Genomic DNA, 15,547 nt, shown 5'->3' with positions numbered 1-15,547 from the left:
TCATATGGATTTTCCAACCAAAAAAAGGGGGTGTGGCTAAAAATGCATAAATATATTACGCAGAGAAATCAGTGCAAAAAAAAGGGCCGTTACCGTATATCATTTCCTCTATTAGTATAAACAGAACTATGGACCTATCATTCTTATTATGATATATCGTCGCCATAATACTCCTTTTGAAGTTCGGGTGCTAGATTCTCATCAAAAGATTTTTCAAAATTATCAGCGTACTCTCCATTATGACTACTATCATTTTCATCGCTATCTTCAAAATCAGTGGCATGACCATTGAAGAATTGCTTCCTGTAAGACTTCTTGAATTTCTCATAATCCTCTACTGCTAATTTTGCACTCTCATATTGGTCATCTGACACTGAAAGATCTCTTTCTTTGCCTAAATGGGTATCCTCCAATAACTTTAATGGGTCCATTCCGTCAGGGAAATATCCTTGATGAACTTTACCGTTCTCATATTGTGGATTGTACTTGTACTTGTCTCCATAACCAAGATCTTTCATTAATTTAGTCGGGGCATTCCGTAAGTGTAAAGGAACAGGTAGTTTTGTTAAATCCGGGTTTTCTTTAATTATACTTTGAGCGGTTCTTAAAGCACGATATGACTTTGTAGACTTTGGGGCCAATGCTAGCTTGTTGGCACAATGGGCTAAAATGATCTCTCCTTCGGGCATACCTACAAATTCCAAAGCTTCTTTTGCAGCAATAACAAATGGCAAACAAGAACTATCGCGAAGTCCTATATCCTCGCTTGCAATCACGATCATTCTTCTCATTATGAACAACGGATCTTCTCCTCCAGATAGCATCTTCACTAAATAGAACATTGCTGCATTTGGGTCTGAACCACGAACTGATTTATGGAACGCACTTATTATATCGTAATGAGAATCGCCATTTCGGTCATAAAACTGATGGAAATCTCTGGACTTCATCAATGGTTTCAAGAGATCAGCCGAGACTTTGATAACACCCTGTTTCTTTGTCTGCTCGTCGTCCGTACTATCAGTATTTTTGAATTTTTCAGCTGATAAATAGGCATTTATAGTTTCAAGTATATTTAATGCAACACGTGAGTCTCCCATACACAACTCAGCAATGTAATGATATGCATCCTTTTGTAGTGAAATATAATGTAGCCCGTATAAATTTTTCCGTACTCTATTGACTTCAAAAAGAGCTCTTGTTAAAATCTTGATTAACGAATCGACGTTCAATGGTTCCATGACAAACGTGTGCATCCTTGACAACAATGCATTGTTCAAATTAAATGATGGATTTTCTGTCGTGGCTCCAATTACGGTCAATGTCCCCTTCTCGATGACGGGTAATAGTAAATCCTGCACTGCCTTGTTGAATCGGTGTATTTCATCAAGAAACAAAATCGTTCTTTGTCCACTCAAGTTTTTATGATTCTCTGCTTGAACGAAAACTTCCTTCAATCTTTTTGCATTACTATCAATACCTGACAATTCAACAAACTTGCAACTGGTTGTTTTAGCAATTATTCTGGCTAACGAAGTTTTCCCAATTCCTGGAACTCCCCAAAGCAAAAACGAAGGAATTATGTCAGCTTGAATAATATTCCTCAAGGCACCATTTTTCCCCACTAATTTCTCTTGACCAAAAAAATCATCTAAAGATTTTGGCCGAAGCCTATGAGCTAGAGGAATAGATGCTTGTCGTTTTAGTTCATTAATCTCTTTTGCCTTTTTTAAGAATTTTGATTCCTTCTGCAGTTTTGTTTCCTCAATGCCATTTGCGAGTGGTTTTTCTTGAGTTCTAAGTTGCGTCATAGCATCCTCTGCTATGGCTTTGAATTGTTCTTCCAATGGAATCTCCTTATCTCTTCTTCTGATTTCAGCTTGCAATCGTTTCTGCTCAATGAGTTTACTTGTCAAGCTTGGCTTTTTGGCGTCACTTTTCTTCAACTTTTTTTGTGACAGTGAGGACGTATCTGCTTTCAATCCTAAAGCACTGAGTGCGTTTCGCTTCTTCGGTACCGGTGTTTCTGCTTTCCCGTTCGTCTCTTCTGATGTCTCTCTACTGGGTGATGCTTTACTTTCTTGGTTGTCTAAACATGAATTCACGTGTTCGTAAAGTTGTGATACAGCAAATAATTTGCTACATATTGGACACTGTTCTTCTTTAGCTTGAGTCATCATTCATCGCCTAGGATAACAAATAGTTAGGTTACTTGGTATTTTTCATAAAGGAGGAAAAGGTATAGAAGGGATAAAAAATAATATCAGACGCGATTCTGGCTAAAAAAAAAAAAAAAAAAAAAAAAAAAGATTTATGATAAAAAAACAGTGTGGACTACAATTTGTTTGCCTAACTTTTCATCTCCGTTAATAATACTATGGATCTCAATACTACCCAATACGATAAACTGAAAGAAGAAGTATCAGATAATCTGATGGACATCAAGAGTCATTTGAAAAGAAATAAACCATCACCAGCAATACCGTCAAAAAGGGTCAAGCATGATACAGGTTCGTCACCCTCTACTACGGAGGAATCCAACGAGGAAATCGCCCGACAATACAAGAAGTTCATGAATGCACCTAAATATGATCTTAATAGTGAAGAATTGTTTTGTGTATGCAGACGTCCTGACTTGGGTGAAATGATGGTTGCTTGCGATGGATGTGAAGAATGGTTTCATTTCAAGTGTATGAAAATAAATGAAAAATACTCCAACTTAATAGCCAAATATTTTTGCAAATTCTGTGAATGGAAGGGCGAAGGTAATACCCAATGGAAAAGAAAATGTCGCATAACATCCTGCTATCAGCCTATAGCGGAGAGGTCCAAATATTGTTCGAAAGAGCATGGATTAGAATTTATGAAACTGCTGTTGTTAGAATCAACGATAAACTCTACTGATGGTCCCTCTTTGCAGAAATTGGATGCACGTGTTATAAAAGATGTTTTGGATTATGTATCAGGCAACTTTGACAAACTACAGAAAATGGGATCAAGCTTCCCAGAGTTGGAGGTAGTTAAGAACTATAAAAATGATGACTCTGCTCTAGATGAATTTCCAGAGACTGTGAAAACAGATTTACAAAAGGTGCATGCAAAATTGAGTACGTTGTCAGAACAGATAGGTAAACAAGAACAAGCGTTGAAAGCATTAGTTAATACTAAGGAAAACATAAAACATTTGAATGATAAACTCACTAATATTGTATATGAAGACCTGGTTCTGGACAAGCAAACCTCTAAAAAGAAGAAGGGTGCTAGGGGTAAGAAAAAGATAGACATCTGCTTTTGTGATAAAGGCGAACAACTAATTGTACAACTGGTCACTGATTCTGGCACTATCTTTGATGACTTGTTGAAGGTTATTAAATGCCGAGTTTTTGAGAATGACGAATGTAAGGAGGAAGATCTTGATTGGTTCATGAACGATTTGTGTATAAAGGACAAGAAGAAATGTGTTCGTCATAGTGGTTGGTGGAATTTATACTACGATGAAGCTGTCCGAAACTTAGAACAATTACAGAGCAAGCTCGAGGAGACGATGGAACAAAAAGAAATGATACTAAAAAACTATTCTATCAGTGTATATGAATCCTAAATTTGGAGACTATGTGAATGCACGTATATTTTTTTATTTCTTTTTCCCATTAATTGTGGCAACAATGGTTCTGCTATGTCTGTACCTTCTAAATTCACAGAGGTAGATTCCTTGCCACTGGCCAAGACTTAATCTGCCATTGGTTATAGGGATAGACAAGCTGACACCTATAGTACTACTTTTGATATGCAGAACAGAATCATCTGGTCCCTCAGCATCGTGCAAATAAAAATCTCCTTCTGGAGCAATTCTATCCAAAGACTTGTCTAAATCTGTTCTCACGTCAGGATCCCAGTTTTCATTAATTGATAAGGCAGCACTCGTATGTTGTAAGAATAAATTCAAGATGCCAATTTCATAATCCTTAATTTGAGGAACACTCCTGATAACGTCATCAGTAATAAGGTAACATCCCTTACTTTTTGGACTCAATGTAAATTTAGTTTGATCCCAGGACATGGTTAATGGTAATTGAACTTTACTGTTTTGGAAAACTAGGACGAGGGAAAGTTGTTTGATGTAGAAAGAAGGAGGGTCAAGGATTGCTAGAGCAAAGGAAAAACTTAACTTAACGATTGAAAAAGAGCTTGTATTAGCTAAGCAATGAAATTCCTCTCTTACATGCAGTACATTACCAATTCAGAGAATGTTGCTTTAATGAATACTGCTTGGTTAGGATGAACTACGACATAAAAGAAAATTGGCATTGAATTGTTCAAATTATAACCTCTGAGAGACTTTTTTAGTTATTATCTTGTGAATTGATTTGTTTGAAAAGAAAAGTTTTATAAGAAATGTAGAACTGGGTTCTGTAGCATTATAAAATCATAATTAAGTATTCAAGTGCAAGTGTTTGCAGAACGCAAAATACGGTAAGTCAATGTCATATTTTGTTGCTGATCTCACTGGATTATAGTATGTATTTAGATATAGTTTTTGGTTATCTGCTGTCTTTTGCAGCTACAAGAGATTGTTGAGAGTTCTACTTTTTGTTCGAAAGGTTTTTTTTTTTTTTTTTCAGTCTTCCTGCAATGTGCGATGAGTTTAGGTCAAGAAAAAAAAATTATAGAACTAAATTTCTTTAAATAAAGCATTTCTCTTTCTTTACCAAATCAAATAACACTAATAATACTTGGAGACAATGCAGCTTGCCGTTCGTCAAGAAGATGCTGACATTTTATTAAAACAAAAGAACATTTTAGATGAGCCTGTTGTTGAAAAATACAGGGTTGCTGGTCAAATAACCCAAACGGCCTTAGCCTATATCACATCATTGATAAACAACTCCTATCATTTACAAACATCACCAAAGTTGACTATCCAGCAGTTATGTTTATTAACAGATTCATTTTTATTAAAATTGTTATCCCGTCAATATGTCAATAAAGTCAATGAAAAAGGTGTTGCTCACCCTACAACAATAAATGTTAATCAATTACTCAATGGGTTTTCACCCGAAATTGATGATGATCGTGAATTTTTCTTGAACCAAGGTGACGTCGTAACTATAAGTTTGGGTGTTCACATTGATGGTTATACTTCTCAAGTCAGTCATACTTTGGTTATTTATCCGCCATCGGCAGATGCAAAACCAGAGGGTCCATTATTGGGAAGTAATGCTGATGCATTATGTGCTTGTCATCTTGCAACTGAATCAGTAGTTGTATTGCTTGGATGCTCATTGTCCCCAGAAAAGTTGCCAGCTAACTTGAGAAACGCAAACAACACCGTAGCTGGTTCGCAAATTCGTGAATTAGTTGATGCAATTGCTGATTCATTCAATTGTGTTGTTGTTCCGGGCTCCAAAATAAGAAGAGTCAGAAGATTTTTAGCAGGTCAAGCTGAAGGCATTGTCGCCGAGCGTGATTTCAAAGGTGTGGTTTGGGATGAATCACATCAAGAAGCCCGTTTGTTGAAACAATCAACTAATAGTTCTACAGATGTGATTTTACTGGACTCCAATAAACCAGTTCAAACCAACAACTCCAGTGCCATTCCAACCGATGATTTTATTATAGTGCCAGGTGAAGTGTATCAAATTGATATTCGTATGGCTGGATTATCAGATATTGATGAAATTGGTATTGTCACCACAGAAGAAATCGATCATTTTACTGGTAAGAATAATAAACAAGACTTCAATGCCAAGAGTTCTATATTTATTCGTGATTTTGCCGTTACTCATCAATTAAAATTAAAGACATCCAGAAAGTTATTAGGTGAAATTGACAGACAATTTTCAGTTTATCCTTTCAAATTGGATTATGCCAGTAAAAACTTCCCTGTAAACACAGAAAGTTCAGAAGAGGAAATTAAACAGCAAATTGCTGCTATTAGTGAGGACATGAAATCTAACCGATTGGGTGCAGCTGAATTATCCAATCGTCATTTAATCCAACCAAAACCAATCCAAACCACCAAGTTCATTCCATTAAAAGAAATCTTATTAAGTGCCAACCCAACTGGAAAACATGGTATTGATGCTACTAAGCCAGTGTTACCAGGAATGGAGATTCCCTTACCGAATTTGGGCGTGTCTTCTTTGAAATTAAAGTCTTTATTGAAGACTGGAACAAGTATCAACAATGTAAGAGAGTCAACTACTGTTGCAATTAATGAAAACAACCAAGAATTGATTAGATTGACTGGCGGTGAATCTACTGCCAAGTCTAACTGGGTGCATTCTCAATATAAATTGCCAGGCCCATTAAATGAGACTATTGGTCAATTGGTGCAACTAAGTAAAGATAAGAGATTTGGTATAAAAATCAAGGAGGTGGTTCCTTACAAGGTGCAGCAAACTAACATGTCTGTAGAATCTATGCAAATAGATTAGATACAATAGAACATCTGTCAAGAATTCTTATCTATCGTCAACTTCGAATAGAGCCTTTCTAAATTGAAGTATTTGTGTATTTTTGGTAGTAGGGTAAGACAGTGACGGAATCCTGAAGAATCAAACTATTAAATTGCTTTTTTTTATGCGTACCCTCTCTACTCTTTCGTATCACTACAAAGTATTGAAAATTTGCTTCACTTACTCTAGATGAACTAGATGAATACATATATACTCTATATTAATGTGTCTGGTCTGATCCAAAGGTTGTAAGTTTAGCATAAAATTGAACCACGGGACACGTCTAGTCTCTATACAGTCAGGAGACATTTAATCCTCATGAAAACTAAAGAAAACAAGAAAAAAGCTCCCCCAAACAAAAAAAAAAAAAAGTCGCAGTCAAGGAAAAAGGTTACAGTGACAAAAAAAAAAGAGACATTATTGATTGGAAGAAAAGAAGAGGTTTTTTTTCTCTCTCTCTCTCTCTTTTGTTGTTCTCGTTGTCCAACATTTCGAATCATAAACTACTCACTCTCTCTTTTTTTTTTTATTTTTATTTTTCTTTTTCTTTTCTATTTAGTTTTCGTTTTCTTACTCCTTTAGATTATTCAAAGAAATCCATTATCACATAGGTATGTTAAGGGCATCATCATCTTGTAAGTTAGTTTTTGAATGAATTGATTGCATTGAAAAGGGGAATTATTTTGTTTTATTTCAAATAAAGATTCATTATGGACATTGCTTAGTCAATCACATTTATCTTTCCCCTTGGTTTTATACTACTTTTTTACGTGGTTAATGAAGAGAAAATAATGAACGACCTACACAATTAGCAGACTGATCAATAATAGTTCAATTTCATATCATGAGAACTTCTGACCCAAAAAAAAAATGGATTGATTGATTTGCTCAAATGGGGGAGGATATACACCCAGCTTCTGTGAGGTTGAGTATAATTCTCTTGCCAGTCTTTTTTTTTATGGTCAAGAAAAAGCGTGAGAGAGCAAATGTTGTTTATAGTTTGTGTTGTCAGTTTTTTTCGGACCATTTCACACGACCCACTAACATTTCGTCGGCTGACTGAGGCAAACAAAAAGAAAAAAAATAATACTTCGTTACAAGAACTTCAGCTTTGGAATTTTTGTATATAATTTACAAGGTTATTTTTTTTTCGGTTCACATTTTTATTTCGTTTTTTATTGGATTGAAATTGGTTGATTTGTGAACCTTCTATTGTCTCAATTGCAAGTATGTGGGATCTTAAATTAGAGAGCCGATTCTTTTATTTTCTTTTGTTTATTTTTGAAATAGTCAATTGGAGATATCAATTCTCAAGCTAACTTACACACTTTAAAAATGTGGCAAAGAATACTAACAAATTGAATTTAGTTTTATCTGAAGAAATACATCTCAAGTTACAGTCAAAAACATCTAAATACCAGTATTACTCATCGAAAAAAAAAAGAACAAAAATTATAATGCCAGCCTCCCGTGAAGATTCCGTTTACCTTGCTAAATTAGCCGAACAAGCAGAACGTTATGAAGAAATGGTTGAAAACATGAAAGCCGTTGCTTCCTCTGGCCAAGAATTATCTGTTGAAGAACGTAATTTGTTATCTGTTGCTTACAAAAATGTCATTGGTGCTCGTCGTGCTTCTTGGAGAATTGTTTCATCTATCGAACAAAAAGAAGAAGCCAAAGGAAATGAGAGCCAAGTTGCTTTGATCAGAGATTACCGTGCCAAGATTGAGGCTGAATTGTCTAAAATTTGTGAAGATATTCTTTCTGTATTGAGCGATCATTTAATTACATCTGCCCAAACTGGTGAATCAAAGGTATTTTACTACAAGATGAAAGGTGATTACCACAGATACTTGGCTGAATTTGCTATTGCTGAAAAACGTAAAGAGGCTGCCGACTTATCATTAGAGGCTTATAAGGCTGCTTCTGACGTTGCTGTGACTGAGTTGCCACCAACCCATCCAATCAGATTAGGTTTAGCATTGAACTTCTCTGTCTTCTACTATGAAATTTTGAACTCGCCAGATAGAGCTTGTCATTTAGCTAAACAAGCTTTCGACGATGCTGTTGCTGATTTAGAAACCTTATCTGAAGATTCATACAAAGATTCAACTTTGATTATGCAATTATTGAGAGATAACTTGACTTTATGGACCGATTTATCTGAAGCCCCAGCTGCCACTGAAGAACAACAACAACAATCCAGTCAAGCTCCAGCTGCTCAAGCAACAGAAGGTAAGGCTGATCAAGAATAGATTGTATGTAAAGTTTTAGTTATATTTCTTGTGTGAATTTAATTTTGTTTATTGTATTGTATTCATTTAAGTTCCTATTATTGATTGTTCTATACCGTGTTCGTTACTCTTGCGTGATTTAGTTCAAGTTTGCTTAAAGAGTTGTACTTGAGACAAGTAAATATAAATTGATTTGCCAGCAGTGGCAACTGTCGAAATAAAGATCTGTGATGAAAATTGAGAAGTTAAGAGTGTAATTGAAAGAAATATGACACATACAATTGACATTGGATTTCTACTTTTGGTTGTTGCAAAATATATGTACACATAAGAAAAGTCTGTATATATTTACGTGTGGTTAGGAATTTTCTGTTTCCGGGAAGAAAGAAACTAACTTTGAATTATTAGGGAATATCAAAATTCATAATCTTCTTTGGTATTCTATGAATGGGGCTGTCCCAGCAAAAGTGTCCACACCGGAGGTATGGATCACAATACACAGTCTATACCGGGATTACATACACGAACAGATTTTCTCGTCTAATTTTTCTATTCTATTCTATTCGTTTGTTTTTTTTTTTTTTAGGGGAGGGTTTGTCTGCTTTTACTCCCCTTGCTTTAAAACTAGTAATGATAGTTGAACCAAATTTTACAAGAGATTAGACACCGCAGAAATGTCAAATGAAAATAAGAGTAGTAAAATGAAATTAGATGTTGTTTTTAGTTGATACTTCTATTGGTTGTGTACATTCTTTTATTAAACTTCTGGTGTAGTAGGAGATAATTATTAACCGAAAGAAAAAAAAAAATGTGTGTGTGTATGGGAAATCAAAGTTTTGTTACGCGCGAAAACTAGTTGATAAACAAATCACATAATTTGATTCAGGGTACACGCTAGTATTGTTGTTGTTGTTGTTGTTGTTAACTACGAAAGAGAGGGAAAAAAAAAATTTCAAAATTTGTCGTTTTCGCTGTTTATTTTGGTGTTGTTGTTTTTTTAAATTTTCCTGTCTCTACTCTTTCCCCTTTTTTTTCTATTTTGATTTTTGATTTAATCAATATAACCCATAAAATATCTTGATTTAATTTCAATAAAACGAATAATTTAAAGGAGAATGCCTGAACCAGTTGGTATTGCAAATTTGCCTAATCAAAGGTATGTTTAAAGTTTTCGTATTAGTTATAGATTAAATGGAACTTACTGAGGTTGAAACAATTTGATTTCGTGACACGTCACGGCACCTTTGGTGGTTGTATTATTTGTTTTAATATTCAATGGGACTGTCTTTTTTTTTTGACTTTCTTCGAGATTACTAACTATAGATTTTTATAAAGGTATAAAATCATTTCCAAAGAGGGTGCCACATTCACCATTATGGTGGCAGGTGAAAGTGGTCTAGGAAAAACTACTTTTATCAATACTCTTTTCCAAACCTCATTGAAACCACATCAAGAGCCAAGTCATAGACACAATAAGTTCACTTCTCCCCACCAAACTGTTGAAATTGACATAGTTAGAGCTATATTGGAAGAAAAGAATTTTGAAATTAGATTGAATATAATTGATACACCTGGGTTCGGTAACAATGTTGACAATCATGATTCCTGGGTCCCAATCATTGATTTTATTGATGATCAACACGAATCTTATATGAAACAAGAACAGCAGCCTTCAAGAACTGCCAAAAAGGATTTGAGAGTTCATGCTTGTCTTTATTTCATTAGACCTACAGGGCATTCTTTGAAACCTTTGGATATTGAAATCATGAAGAGATTGTCCACCAGAGTTAATCTTATCCCAGTTATTGCCAAAGCCGACACTTTGTCGCCACAAGAATTGGATATTTTTAAAACTAGAATAAGAGAAATCATTGAAGCTCAAGACATTAGTATTTACACTCCACCATTAGAGTTGGATGACCCTGCTAGTGCTGAACACGCAAAACAATTGATTGAATCAATGCCATTTGCTATTATTGGGTCGGAAGAAGAAGTGGAAGTTGGCCCTGGTCAATTTGTAAGAGGTAGAAAGTATCCATGGGGTGTAGTTGAAGTTGAAAATGATCAACACTGTGACTTCAAAAAGTTGAGGAGTTTACTATTAAGAACAAATATGTTAGATTTGGTGTTATCTACCAATGAATTACATTTCGAGACTTTTAGATCTGTTAAGTTGGGTGGCGATGAACAAGAGAATGGTGAAGAGAATGGTACTGAAGAATTAACTAATGAAAAGGGTGAAGTTATTAAGAAACCATCTGGTTCAAAGAAACCAAGAAGATTGCACAATCCGAAATTCAAGGAGGAAGAGGATGCGTTGAAGAAGTTCTTTACTGAGCAAGTTAAAGCTGAGGAGCATAGATTCAGACAATGGGAGACCAATATTATTAATGAAAGAAATAGATTGAATCAGGATTTGGAAGAAATGCAATCGAAGTTGAAATCCTTAGAAGAACAAGTTAAGAGGTTGCAAATTGCTAAACGTTGAGATGACGATGATTAACGTTTTTTTTTAGTTTTTTTTGCTAGCAAATATATTACTTCCATTTAATTTCTGCTGTTTGGGTTACCTTCTGTTTTACTTTTTTGTTTTCTTGCCAATTGTCTACTTTGTCATATAAATTTAGTTGTTTTTTTTTTTTGGAATTATTTACAAGATAATGTTTGTTGTAACTGTTTATAGTAAAGTATTCTATACAAATACAAGACATGTGTTTGAATATCTGCCAGCAGTGAGTTAAACAAAACTATATGTTCTGTTCTCGCAGCTTATGTAGGGAAAAACAAATGCCCTAACTTATGGCTATCGACGGTAATGGGACACTTTTTTTTTTTTTCTATCAATGGAGTTTTCATTTTTCTTTCTCTTTTGGGTTTTAATAAGACTACATACCAGGTTGCTTAGTACATTGAAGTTCAGAAGTGGATTGGATCGTTATTTATTAATTTGTTAGGGTAAAAAGGAGTTTAAAGTTAAACTTGTATAATGCCAACGGACAAGCCAGTAGTTGCCGACTTTACCGGAGGTGATGCTCTCCAAACTTCAGTAAAATCACCCGAACCTTCAAGCCAACAACAGTCACAGTCACAAGGAAAATATAGACGAAATTATCGTGCATGTTTGAACTGCCGTCTTCGTAAAGTCAAATGTGATTTAGGTCCAGTTGATAATCCTCACGATGGGAAATGTGCACGTTGTCTTCGAGAAAGAAAGGATTGTGTATTCGTTGAAAGTAAACGAGGAGGTACTGCAAATGTGGTCAATGGGAAACGCAAAAAGCAAAGGACATCAAGCACGGTGATGAGTAGACTGGAAACTCAATCTCCGGATTCCAATAATGTTTCTTCAACCACGTCAACCATAGCGTCGCAAAATGATAATATAAATACACCTTTGATTAACATGTCAATTAACAATATAATGCAAAAATTGCCTGGTGTCGAGAGTATTCTACCTAAAGACAATTCTAGGAATCCCCCACAGTCTGGCTTTTCAAATACATCCACTTCTCCTTCTTCGTCGTCATTGCCTATGGGACAACCACCTCAATTACCGCCGATATCAAGTAAAACTTCGATCCTAAATCAACTGCTGCTGCTGTTGAAAAACCCAAAGTCGCTATCGAATGAATTTACAACTATGGAAAGTGCTTTGGTATTTTTAGCCAATGCTGCTGGGGAAATTGCTAAAGCTGATGAAAGAGATAATATTGATGCTCAATCGAAATATGACCAGATTGAAGCATCATTATCTGGTGCCAATAGTCATCGTGTTAGCATAGATGAGACGACGAATCAACAGCAACAAGAGCAACAAAATCAACACTACCAGCAAAAACTGGAACAAGGTCAACGTCATAAACCATCACCATCACTACAACAACAAGAGCACCATCAACAGCAACCTTTAAATACTCCTAACAATGGACCCGGGGTTTTCACTAACAATTATCACGGTCAACCTGAAAAATCAAATATCCCACCATATGTCAAACCTACTGCTTCGCGAAGAATGTTTGTACCGCCAGCAGAGAGCGGGAATGCTGTTAGACCAAAAGGTTCAAATAAATTGTCTAATATAGATTATATTGGCCCTGCTCCGAGAGGGATATTAACTGAAGATGAAGCCAAACGATTAATCAATTTGTTTTTTGTCACTATGCATCCTTATTTCCCACATATTCCAAAATTCCTTCATTCACCTCAAGTTTTATCAAACTATCCTATCTTGTTATGTGCCATATTAACGATTTCATCCAGGTATCACCCATTTGAAACAGATATGACCAATCATACCAATGGTAATGGGGCGGTTCCCAGACATATAGAAGTTCATGATCGGTTATGGTTATATGTGCAGAGATTAATTTCACAAACTGTTTGGGCAGAGGCGAGCACTAGATCCATTGGGACTGTTTTTGCCTTTTTGTTGTTTACAGAATGGAATCCTCGAGCCATTCATTGGCGGTGGTCTGATTATGCAAATAAGGCTGAAGAAATCAATGACACTGATCAACAACAACAACAACAACAACCTCAAGCAAACTCCAATACTAATGGTTCGGCATCACTTTCATCTGCTGCTGCTGCTGCCACGGCATCCACAGCTGCAACTACTGCGAGTGCGTTTGGTCAACTGAGTGATGAAAATAATGGTGGACTTGCTGGATTAGGAGCAATGCGAAGAAGTCATAGAATGGCATGGATGTTAATTGGATCAGCCGTTAGATTAGCTCAAGATATGGGGTTTATGGAAATCAGCTCCAAAGCGTTTTTGGCAACACATATAGCCGAAATCAATGCAGTGATGAATATGTCGCGTCGATCAATGCTTGCTAATTCTTTATCGGAAGTTGATTTGGATGAAGATGAAATCACTGTGGAAGATATGGAACAAGCAGAAGAAAAAGATGACGATTCTAAAATCATGCAAATGAATGAGGAAGAGTTGAAAAAAATATCCACACATCATATTTTGAAGTTTACGAAATCACAAAAAGCCACCATTGAATTATTGCAAATTATGTCCTTGGGACATGAATCTTTATATGGATATAAAGCTCAATTGGGCCAACTAACGCATCGTCAAACATTATCGGTGTTGAATATTTTAAGTCCATTGATTAATAACTGGGGTCGTAAATATAAAGAATTTCTAGTACCTTCATCACCAATAGTAAACAGCAAGTTTGCTAAATTAGCACCTAATTTTCCCCAACATTGGTTGGATTCAAATAATAAGATATGTCGTGAAATTGCCGATACCATTGAACAAGAAACATTTATAATTGAGTTTAATTATGTTAAATTATATATTTATTCATTGGCATTGAATCAATCTCCTAAATCTATGCTTGAAAAAGGTACTAAAATAAAACTAGATGAGTTATCAAAAGCAGCTAAATATATTGAGCAGGCATTCCATGCAGCTAATGAAACATTGAATGCTGCTCATAGGATTCATCGATTTAAGATGTTACGATTTATGCCCGTTAGATTGTTAACGAGATTCATTAGAGCGGCCGCCTTCATAGTTCGATGTCATTTAACCATGACAGCCCAAGAAAATATTTCTTTATCGGTTTCAAAAATCACTATTGATGAAATTATCAAATCAACCCATCGAGCAGCAATGACATTAAGAGAATGTTCACCCGATGAATTACATTTGCTTTCTCGATATTCAACTATTCTTATGGTATTATATTCAGAAATGAAATCGAAACGAAATCGAAAAGAAGCAGTAGAAGATGATGAGAATAATGAGTCCACCACAATCCCAGAAACAGTTGGGGAAGATAGTTCAAGTGGTAATTCTCTGGAATCTAAGCAAGCATCTGGAGGGGTGAGGGCAACAACAGTAAATGCATCAGGATCATCCTTTGCGTCTGTTTCTTCTGGTGTTTCTAATAATGGAGTATTTGGTGTAGGACGATCAACATCAGCAGCAACACAACCACAACAACAGCAACGACAGCAACCAATACAACCATCACATACTACAGCTGGTATGGCCACAAGTACTTATAAATCTTTTGGTAACAACAACATTCATAATAATTCTGCGCCTGCGGCAGTGGATGCTGGACAAATGGAAATGAGCGATAATTCATCGTCGTCGTTTCCTTCAGTGCCACCACCAGTTGAAGATTTCGATTTTGATTTTAATATTGATGAGCTTTTGGGTGATGGGTTTCAAAATATTGTTGATTTATGGAGTTTTTTGAATTGAATTAGTTATTGATTCTGGTAAAAAAAAAAAAGGTCGTTTTCTGGTTCCTTCTAGTCTTCTTGAGTTATTCAAATGGTAGATGAGTACTATATATATTAGGTCAGTGACTATGTACATTCATATATGTTTAATAAATGGTTATAATGTCGATATAAATAGAAACAAGAGTAGTACTAAAAGGTTAAAGTATATAAGCTGGCGGTATTGCATTAATTTTTCATGGCTAATTGACTTGGAAAACACTCCAGATATGATTCTAGAGTAGATAGTAGTAGTTCTGTGTTGCAAACTTAAGGATGTTAACTTTATCGTTTTAGTCGTGTTGACACTACAAGGGGCTTTAGGTGTTAATGGATTTGTGGTAACTTTTAAAAGCCGATCCTTGTAAGAATAGAAAAAGTTGAGTTGTTGTTGACTAAAAACAAGTTTTAAACCAAATTGATGCGAAAAAAAAATGAAAACTACGTTAAACAACAAAGAAGGCGCAGTTTTCTTCAATCTTGGTTCTTCAATAATTATTTTTACAGTTTAGATTATATGAATCGTAATTTTCACTAACCATATATAATCCAGGAAGTAGAGAAAGATAAGAAGATAGGAAAGGGATTTCACTTTAGTATTAA

The 15,547-nt window shown here is 35.4% G+C and overlaps 7 protein-coding genes across 7 annotated transcripts; 5 read left to right on the top strand and 2 right to left on the bottom strand. All coding sequences in view use genetic code 12, as the record gives it.

The window, feature by feature from the left end:
- Nucleotides 1-146: 146 nt before the first annotated feature.
- Nucleotides 147-2,180, bottom strand: CD36_03060 (DNA-dependent ATPase (MGS1), putative; the record flags this gene model as incomplete). Its single annotated transcript, XM_002416933.1, has 1 exon — nucleotides 147-2,180. The coding sequence occupies one exon, from the start codon at nucleotides 2,178-2,180 to the stop codon at nucleotides 147-149; it is 2,034 nt and encodes a 677-aa protein (XP_002416978.1).
- Nucleotides 2,181-2,377: 197 nt separating this feature from the next.
- Nucleotides 2,378-3,601, top strand: CD36_03050 (histone-methyltransferase COMPASS (Complex proteins associated with SET1) component SPP1 homologue, putative; the record flags this gene model as incomplete). Its single annotated transcript, XM_002416932.1, has 1 exon — nucleotides 2,378-3,601. The coding sequence occupies one exon, from the start codon at nucleotides 2,378-2,380 to the stop codon at nucleotides 3,599-3,601; it is 1,224 nt and encodes a 407-aa protein (XP_002416977.1).
- A 33-nt stretch (nucleotides 3,602-3,634) lies between these two features.
- CD36_03040 (conserved hypothetical protein) lies at nucleotides 3,635-4,060 on the bottom strand (the record flags this gene model as incomplete). The annotated part of the gene is made up of 1 exon (XM_002416931.1): nucleotides 3,635-4,060. The coding sequence occupies one exon, from the start codon at nucleotides 4,058-4,060 to the stop codon at nucleotides 3,635-3,637; it is 426 nt and encodes a 141-aa protein (XP_002416976.1).
- Nucleotides 4,061-4,742: 682 nt separating this feature from the next.
- Nucleotides 4,743-6,437, top strand: CD36_03030 (ribosomal export complex protein, putative; the record flags this gene model as incomplete). The annotated part of the gene is made up of 1 exon (XM_002416930.1): nucleotides 4,743-6,437. One exon carries the CDS (start codon nucleotides 4,743-4,745, stop codon nucleotides 6,435-6,437), a length of 1,695 nt encoding a protein of 564 aa, XP_002416975.1.
- Nucleotides 6,438-7,915: 1,478 nt separating this feature from the next.
- On the top strand, nucleotides 7,916-8,713 carry CD36_03020 (14-3-3 protein, minor isoform, putative; the record flags this gene model as incomplete). Its single annotated transcript, XM_002416929.1, has 1 exon — nucleotides 7,916-8,713. One exon carries the CDS (start codon nucleotides 7,916-7,918, stop codon nucleotides 8,711-8,713), a length of 798 nt encoding a protein of 265 aa, XP_002416974.1.
- Nucleotides 8,714-9,807: 1,094 nt separating this feature from the next.
- Nucleotides 9,808-11,180, top strand: CD36_03010 (septin, putative; the record flags this gene model as incomplete). The annotated part of the gene is made up of 2 exons (XM_002416928.1): nucleotides 9,808-9,848; nucleotides 10,028-11,180. The coding sequence occupies 2 exons, from the start codon at nucleotides 9,808-9,810 to the stop codon at nucleotides 11,178-11,180; spliced, it is 1,194 nt and encodes a 397-aa protein (XP_002416973.1).
- Nucleotides 11,181-11,678: 498 nt separating this feature from the next.
- Nucleotides 11,679-14,924, top strand: CD36_03000 (zinc-finger transcriptional activator, putative; the record flags this gene model as incomplete). The annotated part of the gene is made up of 1 exon (XM_002416927.1): nucleotides 11,679-14,924. The coding sequence occupies one exon, from the start codon at nucleotides 11,679-11,681 to the stop codon at nucleotides 14,922-14,924; it is 3,246 nt and encodes a 1,081-aa protein (XP_002416972.1).
- Between the last annotated feature and the right edge of the window lie 623 nt (nucleotides 14,925-15,547).

Source organism: Candida dubliniensis, chromosome 1 (genome assembly GCF_000026945.1).
Source record: "Candida dubliniensis CD36 chromosome 1, complete sequence".
NCBI classification, from domain to species: Eukaryota; Fungi; Ascomycota; class Pichiomycetes; order Serinales; family Debaryomycetaceae; genus Candida; species Candida dubliniensis.
Note: the sequence above shows the minus strand (reverse complement) of the source record. Positions and strands in the feature narration are given on the sequence as shown.